This window comes from Perna viridis, chromosome 8 (assembly GCF_037379345.1).
Source record: "Perna viridis isolate PV_CMFRI_1.1 ecotype Kerala chromosome 8, ASM3737934v1, whole genome shotgun sequence".
NCBI classification, from domain to species: domain Eukaryota; kingdom Metazoa; phylum Mollusca; class Bivalvia; order Mytilida; family Mytilidae; genus Perna; species Perna viridis.
The window spans coordinates 47728203-47739591 of record NC_142452.1 but is presented as its reverse complement, the minus strand read 5'-3'; the positions used below and the strand labels follow the sequence as shown (position 1 = coordinate 47739591).

At 32.7% G+C, this 11389-nt stretch overlaps 1 protein-coding gene across 4 annotated transcripts in view; it reads right to left on the bottom strand.

Annotated features, from left to right (window-relative positions):
• Positions 1-6244: 6244 nt before the first annotated feature.
• LOC148610788 (uncharacterized) overlaps positions 6245-11389 on the bottom strand; it is a 64226-nt gene continuing 59081 nt past the window's right edge. For all 4 annotated transcript variants that reach the window (XM_088596145.1, XM_088596146.1, XM_088596144.1 and 1 more), the window contains one exon: positions 6245-10917. In XM_088596145.1, the coding sequence (XP_088452271.1) occupies positions 10703-10917 (215 nt within the window). In that variant the 3' untranslated portion in view covers positions 6245-10702. The remainder of the gene's footprint in view (positions 10918-11389) is intronic.

Below are 11389 nucleotides of genomic sequence, written 5' to 3'. Positions count from 1 at the left end.
ATCTATGGTGAACTCGGCAGATACCCACTCGAAATTAGTATTAAATTGAGAATGATCAATTACTGGTCAAAACTAATATCAGGAAAACCAGAGAAACTGCCTGTTATACTATACAATTTATGTTTAAGAAAAATCTTAGAGGGTAAAACCATAACTTGGATACATTATGTAAAATCTATTTTAGACAATTGTGGAATGTCATATGTATGGGATACACAAAATTTTATTAGTAATATTTGGCTCTATAAGATAGTAAAACAGAAATTGGTAGATCAATTTACCCAGTCTTGGGTCTCTCTAGTGCAAAATTCACTGAAAGCTCTCAACTACAGAATTTTTAAAGAAAATCTTGAATTCGAAAAATATTGGACACCAAACAAGCTATTAGTGTTTGTAGATTTAGGACTACCAATCATAATCTACCTATTGAATCTGGTAGATTTAGGACTACCAGTCATAATCTACCTATTGAATCTGGTAGATTTAGGACTACCAATCATAATCTACCTATTGAATCTGGTAGATGGAGAAACAGTGAGAGAAATGAGCGAAATTGCAATTTGTGTAACTCTCACAAAATTGGTGACGAGTTTCATTATTTATTTGTTTGCCCCGGCATTCCAGAACGACAGGACAAATTTTCTTAAAGTGAAATATAGAACACGACCCAATATATTGAGAATGTGAGGTCTTTTACAAACTCAAAACATTTCAGAGCTTAGCAAATTATGTAAGTTTATCAATGTAGTTAAAATTACTATTGTACTTGATTACTGTTTCGTAACCAAAAAATTATGTATGAAAACTGTGAATATATTATTGTCAATGTTATATATTATGTATAATTTACATTCTCTATACCACTGTACAGAGGTTTATTGAGAAATAAAGATATATATATATATAGTTTGAAATTTCTTTTGTTTGGTCGCTTTTTGCCGTTTTTCCTTACGGTTTCGAATATGGGTGATTTTCTGTCTTTTCTCAATAGAACAATTACAAACAAACATTGAAGTAATAAAGAAAATTCTTTTGAATTTTTTAATAAAATTCATAGACTTTCCATTTTCAAGTTATGTGACTTATAATTCATTAAAAAGGGAGTCTCCAATATTTGCAAAATAACTTGAAAATATTTCAAACAATTTTAGCTGAAACTTTGTTGAATTATCTATCTTTTATAATATAAGCTTCCTTTTGTTATTATTATTTTTTTTATATATATTTTGGATGATACATCTTGAGTTTGAGTTATAGGACTTTATTCACCCAAAATAATGGGGCAAATTTCCTTTTTTTTTTCATGTTTATTTTCCTTGTTGTGGTCTGATGTTATCCCCCCAAGTCAGGGTTTTGAGTCCACGTTCGCTCCGTTTGAGAGAGCGAAGATGGACCCAAAACCCTGACTTGGGAGGATGGGCTGATGATATTGATAATAACCTCCAAATTTATACATCGATAGAAAGTAAGTCATCTGTTGTCTGTCTAAGTAATCTTTTATAAGTCTTTTTGCTGGTATTTTAGTTGTCTGAAAAAAATCCATTTCGGTCAAAATCTTATCCTGTGTGAAACAATTAACAGTCAAAATTCAGAGTTGTATTAAACTTTAATTTTGTGTCCACAAATGCCCCATCCTTTCCGGATTCGATCTCTGCGGGCATACCTAGCTGCGCTTCGTGAAGCATTTACTTAGCTATATCTGTAGAATTATAGGAGTTTTATTTTCGTAAAATATAGCTGAAATTACGGATAATTGAACACAGCTACAATGGGTTATACATAGTTTATCCAGCTATCTCCTCCCACAGTTTATTAGAATAAAATGATTATCAAATTAAAGAGCAATCAAGGAAACCAAGGTTATAGCGGCAATCAAAAAGAATGCAATTCAGGGACAAAGACCAGACATGGAAAACAGACACACACACAACAAAGAACACAAAGCAGCTAAAATTACACACACAAAGCAAAAGCAATTGAGCAACTCGAACTCCTCTAAAAATTGGGAGCATGAACCAGGTTCACCGGTAGGGTAAGCGACCTCTGCTTTTCTAGAAACATTCGCCGAGTTACTTGGAAAAGTCGAGTCAAGAGTAGACGAAAGAGGAAATGAAAACTATGACACGTTGAACTCAGCTTTCATGGCGCAGATAGATACACCGTAACGATCCACGTGGCATAACGTGTCTGTAGTATCCTTCATCTCATGTTCTTTGGGGTAGATGCGATGTATCAAATCCCCAAAATTAAGATTGTTTAAAGATAATACGTCATCTAAATAGCGGAAGCTGAGATTAAAGGAGCTAGCTAAACGATATTCTTTCTTTTGGATCAGATCAGCTATAAAGTTAGCCTCATAAGAGTGAAGGAATAGGTCAGCAAGTAGAGGAGCACAATGGAATGCCGACCGTTTGTTAAAAAACGCATCCACCACACTAGACAAATATGTTGTCGATTAAATATTCCAGCATTTTGTAAACATCTTCTTCTGTATATTTGGAAGATGGTTTGGAATTATTTCTTACAAAGTGTGAGGAATCTCTACCAAGAACTATATATTTCTATCTAGGTGTACCATCTTTTTTGGATAAGCAACGATGTATAATGTTTTTAAGTCGGGATTTTAAATGAGTATGGGGAATTAGAAGTATACAGTGTTGAAAAATCATAGATTTTAATGCAATTATATTCTGATAATAGTCCTGAACTGATTGTCTCTAAAAGATTTTTTTCAGGATCCACATTGAATTAATACCACTACGGGAGTAACAAGTGTTGTGATGGGACTACATACAGACCCTCTTTGACAGTTGTGATAATATATGTTAAAAGTTCTGAAAGAGGTTTGGTGGTACATGTTTCATATCCAGCTATGTAACGTTGTTTGTATGGATTCTTGTCGAGTTAAGGAATCCAGTACATAGAAGGTAAATTACAATCATCGTCCTTGGTAGAGAGACCAAAAGAGGATAGCACAGATTTATGGTTTCCCACAATCTCTTCTTTGGAGAGTGTGGTAGCAGTATAAGTCTTACCACTGCTATTATTTTCTATGTCTACCTCTGATGATAAATATTGGATATAAAACGTTTTGCATACAAAAAATGTTGTTTTGGGCTTTGTCTGCTGGTACGACAATATATTTGTCATGTATAGTAGACACTGTTTTTGCTACATCGGGGTCTTTGAAAACTGATCTAACATTGGCACTCATTGACCTACTTAAAACCTTCATTCGTTTCGACATTAAAGACCTCAAGGCCTTTAACCACTCTGACAAAGAATAAAGGTCTTCTTCTTGTCGTTTTATCCATTTTCTGGCGAAGTTCTCCACGGCATCCATAAGAACTTAAAGTTTTAATTCTAATACATGGAGCGTGGTTCACGGAACTTTGGACCTTTAGAAAGGATTTTACGCAGAGATTCGTTTTTAAATACTCAATACAGTTACAAAGCATGTTTTTTTTCAGGTATCACTTCATTTTCTATATACATGTATATGTATATGACACTCAGAAGTTGTATATATACGTATGTGCGAGGATATCAATCTTCTTACAAATTGTTGAGGCAGTCTTAATAAGATTTTTTAGGTAAATCGCATGCTTCAATGAGAAGTTGGGGACATCATTTCTGAGTTTTAGCCACATGGACCACAGATACAACTGCTCTATCAAACGTATCTGCTATTACCGATACATCTGCAACAGGAGGCAATGTAGACCTTGGATAAGGAACATAACTCTCACATGTACAAATCATTGCAACGTTTGTATTCAACATTTTACGTCAATCTCATGTAACTTGGATTGATTGATTGATTCCATTGATTGGACTGAGATAAACCCAGTGCACCCGTTTCTACCAATTTTCAGATACCCTTATGCCTCCTATGTGCAAAAGAATTAAGAGCCTGTCTATGAGAAAATCATGCAAAAATCAAAATTTTGTCCAGAAGTAACTTTCGAAAAGTGACCTTATGAGTTACTTATTTAAAGATATCTATATAAATACACATTGGGCACATACCACAATCTCTCCAATGCTTATGTTTTTAAAAATTATTTTTTTTTAATTTTTGAATATATTTTCCCAGAATTGGTATTTCAATACTGAATAAAGTACCATATTTTGGCGAACTTGCAGAGAAATATTTACTTAAATCATAATGCTGTGTATAGTTTAGAGTTTCTTGAAATTGTGTATACATGCGTTTTTCTAATCAAAACCAAAGAAATTGGCACGATGCCAAGGGTATGAAATAATCATAGTATTATTTACTAACTAGTAATTCTGTTCAATGAGAAACCCCTTTTTGAAGAGCTGCATGTATATACATATAGTAAAAGGGAACGTATACAAATCTCTTTATTTGGCTTTAATAAATTCATCTAGCTTTATGACTTCATTTTGATCCTTTAAACGACTAATAGTTGTTCTTTTAGTCGCTTAAAGGTGGCTAGTTTTGACTTATAATATCGGCTTCCTTTACCACAAATACTCATGAAAATACAAAAAACAAGTATATATGTTTTTAGAAAATCCCAGGAAATATTTATTTCATTGTAAAATGTTATACATTTTTTAACAAAGCATCTCATGGTAATAAAATATGCATAACGCTTAATTGATATACATTGAATTCTATTACCTTTTCAAGATTTATGCAGGGAATCCTTTCAAAATACAAGTTATCGCTTTTTTTCAACAAAAACATATTTCTAAGACTTTAAAGGAAAAAGCAAGTTTTAGTACACAAACATAGCATATGTTTATATCATTACTTGTTGAGTTTTTTCTATTCCCTTTTATTTTCATCATCATGAGCTCGTGTATCGTTACGGTGACCGATTTTTTCAATGTGTCATAGTTTTTCTTTCCTCGTTCGTCTACCCCAGACTTGACTTTTTTATGAGCAACTTGGCGGATGTTTCATGAAAAGCAGAAGACGCTTACCCTACCGGTGCACCTGGTCCATACTCCCAGATTTAGTTGAGTCCGAGTTGCTCATTTAGTTTTGTTTAAATTCTTTGTAAGTATTATTCTGGTAACCTTAATATGTCCTTTGTTGTGTGTGTCTGTTTTCCCTGACTGATCTTTGTCCTTGGACTGCGTTCTTTTGATTTCAGCTAGAATTTTGGTTCTCTTGATTAGTCTTTGAGAACTTTTTATTGTTAGCATTGGATGAAAAATGGCGACAAGAAACGTCGGTAAATTTTATCTTCTGCAAATTATATTTATCAACTGACATTCTTGAACTTTCATTAAGTTATGGGTGAACCATGAATGTGGAAAATCTTCCAGACACTTGTCAGAGTCAACATGTACACATGTAATTCGGAATGCAATAAACCCACAATGTTACAATCTACAAAAAGAAAGTTGGTATTGTTATAAGTGACCAAAGGAGCAGTCTGAGTGAAAGTTATCTAAATTTGTAGTGTAAAACTTCTTCTTACAAGTTCTTACACTTTAGATCTGCCCTTGTATGTTTTTTCTTTACTTTACACTTTTCTAATGGAACTTCCGGTTTAATTAGATCTTTTTGTTTATTTCCTTACAAACGAGGATGATAGCTACAGTTGAGGGAGGTCGTCTTGTTAAGTGTATGAGATACATGGTTATTTTTTCTTTGCTCTTTTCCCATTGAAATTTCATATTAGATCTGATTTTTTTATTCTATTTTTCTCTAACTTACTGCAGCCATTTCTTCTACGAGGAAAACTTCGTTTCGTTAGTCTATTTTATATTTGTTTAATCGTGCGTACATGAACCCGCGGTCTCAATTTTTTCAATTGAATCGTGGTTTTTAAATAACGTTTTTTTTTTTGTTTTCTTAGGGTTTCTGTTCGGCTTAATTGTTTGCAGTTTTTATTCTCGGTCTTCAATACTTCTTTATTATCCTATATTCTTTGAGTAACAGAAATATTTAACAAAGTCATGCTGTTCTAAAAATCTAAATCATTTATTCTTCAAAGAGAGTTTTCAGTTTAGAAATAATCTAGCAATGGTTCTCAAGTTCCACCAAAACGAGCGAATTTTAAATGTAATGGTGTTCGTGAAATTTTAATTAGACGTGTTTGAATCAGGATTTTTAATCATTATATATGTAGATGTATATTTACAAATGTACATGTAAACTCACGAAGTCGGGTTTGTCCTTTTTAACATGTAGTTCATTATCTTATAGAAAAAATCCATATGTTCTTAAAGTTACAAAAATGCACTACCTTTATCATTAAGATTGTTTGGTATATTTTATTGACAAAAAATGTTAAAAATAATGTTTTATTAATAATACATTAATAGCATAAACTGCAAATTCAAATTTGCTAATAATAATTAATAATACCGGATATCCCTGAACCCTCGAAATACATACGGTAACTGCGCAGCAGTTACAAAGACTTGCATATGATTAACTGTCAATAATGAATAATCGGGCATTTCCGTTGCATATACGTAGTAACGGATATGACCGAATTCATACGATTCGATTTGCATTATTGCAAACACAATTTACATGTAACATACATATGGATTAACTAATGTACGTAAAACATTTTTTCTCAAATCTGCAACAAAGGGATCAATTATAATAAAAAAAATACATACAAATCACAAAAAGTCAACCTAGAAATTATTGAATGTATACAATCATGTTCATATACAGTGTACATGTACATCAAACATTTCATAGACTGAAAATGCGTTCATAATTTTAGCAATATCTGGTCTGTAATTTAATGAAAACTCATTTGAAAGTTAAATTTTGAATTTTTAACTCTACAGTTCTACGATGTTGCATGCATAATTTGCAATAGTAAAACATCGCAATGATTTTCGTATAAGCAGTTTAATACTTGTTTTGCAATTACACAAACATGTTATGCCCAAGTTGCTAAACACAGAGTAAACGAAACAGCATGCCTATCCACGTTATCATATACTTTAAGGATGTTCGCTGCTCTGTTTAAGAATAACAAAGATTTCATAGGGTTGTGAAATCTTTCATGCTAGAACAATATAAGTAGGAAAAAATAAGGGGTCAGGCATTTGAAATTTTTGCGGGACAAGGATTTCTCTTAGTAGGCTTTATCTACCAAAATCACCGAAGTAACAAGGATTTCATGAAAAATTTTAAGGTGTGTTTAATGAAATTATGGGGATCACCAGGCAAAATATCTTAATGTTATACAATGGATTAAGCAAGAGAAGTCCGAAAATATGGCAAAAATGGCTGAAACATGAGCATTTAATTGTGTTTCAATAAACAACTATCCTAAGCTGACTATATATAATATATATCTGCATATAAAACAAATTATTTGATACGACTGCGTCTCTTTTTTCCAATGATTAAAGCTATATACCCTCTAAAATTCGAAAACGATAGACATTCCGAAATTTCCATAAAAGAACTTTTCACCAATTAAGTGTCATAGTACTCCAATACTGAGCAGGGTGTCTGACTTATGGTATACATGTACAACACGTGGACAGACTGACGGACACACCGACCGACGTAAAGCGTTATACCATAACAGGTCTTTAGAATGTAAAGACGAACAACCAACTCATGAACAATGGCGCCTATTTAACACTTTATATTTTGCGAATACTGTCTACAATAACATTTCATGTACCTTTTAAATTCCAAAACGAGGTTGCATAAAATCCATGATGTACATGTATTTTCTTAATTATTGCTACAAAATCGTATTTTGATAATAAACTACACATTTGTTTTAAATCTATGGTACAATCCGAGTCACCATACGTGACTTATATCCGAAAAGGCTCCGGGACAAAATTGCAATTCCGGTGAGTGCAAAAATGATCTTCTCTATTTTAAGTCGCAGCTATTTTTTTTTTGGTCAGATGTGATGCACACACTGGTATTGCAAACTTGTCCCGGAGACTATTTCTTATTGCTGTCCGGTCCCCTTGGTATTTCTGGTAATTAACATGGTGTACATGTATGCTCACAAAACTACAAACATTTAAATGCTCAAAGAAAAGTAATAAAAAAAGTATATGATAATAATTTTTAAGCTACTTTTTATGGCCGAACGATTGCAAATTTTACAAAGTTACAAAATCATTATAGGGCTTGTAATTCTCGTTCTAGTTTCAGTTTTCCTTTCGAAATTTCCGGTGTAGAAAGTATTGAAATCCGAAGACCGATCTGCATTTTATTGTGTACTTCCGGGAAATCCAAACCCTGCTTCACAATGCAAAATCTTCTATTTTATGCTATTCTTAAAATTTTTATCCCTTAGAACTAGATATTTGTCATTTCTAATCAGCATTTTTACCCAAAAAGATACTTCGCTTTTAATATTGAACTCAATGCTATGTTAATGACGAATCTCCATACATTTGAATGGTTCTCACGAAACCACGGAGTCACGTGACTAGGCTTACCCACCATATTTGTAGATCGAGATAGCGAAACATACAATGTCTTGTATATGACCAATTTAAATATTCACGAAGACATCGATATATTTCTACTTCTGGGTTCCCTCTATTGAAAAAAATAGCACTGTGCGTGCAATTGCATGGTTGTACATTCGGGGTAAAGTGACGTAATTTGTATGCATGCGTACATGTACATGTAATGAAAAAAATAAATAACCCGTACATAAAATTGGAAATTTTTTTTTATAAATTTACTCTTGCATAAACAATTATTTTTATTCTAGGCACATATAAATACATACACGTGTGCATGATCAAAGGTAGATAATTCAAACACAGAAAATGGTTAAGATACTCATAGCTATTTCAAGAATATACTATTTTTTCCATATTGATAATGAAATTAATCACAATAGACGAATAATCAAAAATAATAAAGTTGTATATGGTTATTGAATACATAATCTAATACATTAAGGGAAAAATGATAACGAATATAACAGCTACATGTTTACAAACGATCATGCCATTTTTTCATAATTCATATATGACTTTTCATAACAAAAATACAATGAATATGAATTCAATAATTTTTTTTTTAAATGTTAAATGTCAGATGCGTACATGCAGTTCATTTTACATGAAAAAAATCGACGGCGGAAGTTCCGTAGATAACACCACAGCAGGTTTCTTCTTTCAAATCAGAACAAATTTGAGTCCGGTACATGTTCAAATGTGTAAAACACGGATTTCTAAAAACGTTAGATCTGATTTGTTTTTTCGAATATTGTCACTACCTAAAACTTGCCTAGTCAAAATAGCGGATCCAAGGGGAATCCCACCCTTTTGTTTTGGAAAATTGTGTATTAATATATACTTTCGTGTAAAATGTGGGCAAAAATAATCGCGTAATCGTCTAGATTCAAACTATCTGGATCATCTTGTGCTATATTAGGTATGATCTATCTCCAAATGCATGCATGGTTTCACGTACAAATATCCAGCAATATAATATTATAATAATATGTAAAATGCATTGAAATGACCAGCATTTAATGCATTTTCCATGAACATGCATTATTTTTTCATACCCTGAGCCCTTCTTGAAACTCACACCCATAATACGAAACCTTTTTATGAAATTCTTGTTTTATATGTTACGATTTATTATCCTTTTGGAGGAGGATTGTTCATGCAAATCAATTAAATACTTGATGCTTAACGAACCCCCGCCCCCAACCCCATTATTAGACAAGGCCGCCTGTGTAACGAATGCGTCCTGGTAATGCAAAGATCCAGGTACATTTAAACTTCAAACAAGAAGAACTTAATGAAAATGGAATGGAAATGTGCGATATGTAAGTTTACTTAAGACATGTATGTAAAATATGAAAAAGTTAAGAATTTATTTAAGTACTTCACCGTCTAAGAATCAGGCAATATATATGTATGTGTAAGGTGTGGCACATGAAGGAAAAAACGCAGAGAATTTATTGCATTAACCAAGTATTTACAACTGATAACCTCCAGAAATAACCGTCAAAGTGTTTGTAAAATTACCTTTTAAGATATTGATAGGTCAAATTTAGTTGAAATGCACTACGGAAAAATGACGGGAAAAATTTTCCTGCACACTTTACCTTTATCAGCAGTCAAAAAATATCTACGTCACAGATGCTTCAGGATAAACTGAAATAGCTTTTTGGTTGTTTTTCTAGATGTACTGAATGTAATATTTTAGGCAAAAATGATTAAATTGAGGAAAATGATGTGCCACCCACAGCCCGATTCTTACACAGAATGATAATTAAATACAGTTAACGACATCTTCTTGTTTGAATCATCTTATGATATTAACATTCAAAAAAATAACGTATGAAATACCAACTCCAAACTAAGCGAAAGTATCAATGTCTCTAATATATGTCGAGGAAATTAAACGTCTCTGTGTGAAATTAAACATAAAATTCAAAGGATGGATTATTGAAATTATGTCTTATGTTACTGTAAAAACCTATAGCAAAGTTTCAGGGAATTCAGCAAAATACAACTTTGAATTTAGGTTCACACACAGATCTTACACGTGTTCAAAGTTTTGAACTTCTATCGTATTTCAAGTTCAAAATATTCAAATCTAAAATATAGTTACTGTTTAATCCATGAAATAAAACTTAATGTGCAAAGACGGTCGGGATTGAAAATCGCTACTTAATACACAATGCTTAAAACATCTTAAAATTAAAACAATTCACCAACATAATACATTTTACTTATTGCACTAAACATCGTCTATGTCACCAGAGCCCGATTTTTCGTTGTTTTTCAGTGAGTTTCCATTCATGAACCTCAAACCTTTAAAGTCCAAAGACGGAAGAGAAGGTCTTGGAGATGAACGTGCAGATGTCGAAGGCGAGGCTAGAACCTCGTTCTCATTTATCAGGGTCAATGATGAATTTTCTATCTTCATCTTGTGTTTCCTTTTCCCAAGTGTAGCTGTAATAAAAAAAATGCCACATGCGAACATCGGACCTCAAAGTTAAAAAAAAAAGAAAGAAAAAAAAGGGCCCCATTTAACGTTTCTCTCTAAATCAGGAATTGATGGGAAGCCATTTAATCTCTTTTCTTCTTAACATTATCTGATAATGTAGGCACAAATGTATCTTATAATGTCGAAAATAACAATTAAAACGCTTCTCCACTTGCATGTAATGCTCATTATACGCCCTTATAGTTATAACATTGTGCTCCGATTGAATGATGGATTATTGTTTTATGAGATATTTCATGCAGAACGTTAGACAGAGCCTACTCTGTACTAGCCTGACACGCCAGGTCTTAATTGTGCTAGTTTGCAGACGCAAAAACCCGTAGGTAGGCATGTCGTTTCACTCGGGCACGTAACAATCAGTTTATCTTTCTCCTACAAAAATATATATGCCGCTTGTTTGGCGAAAATGGAATGACT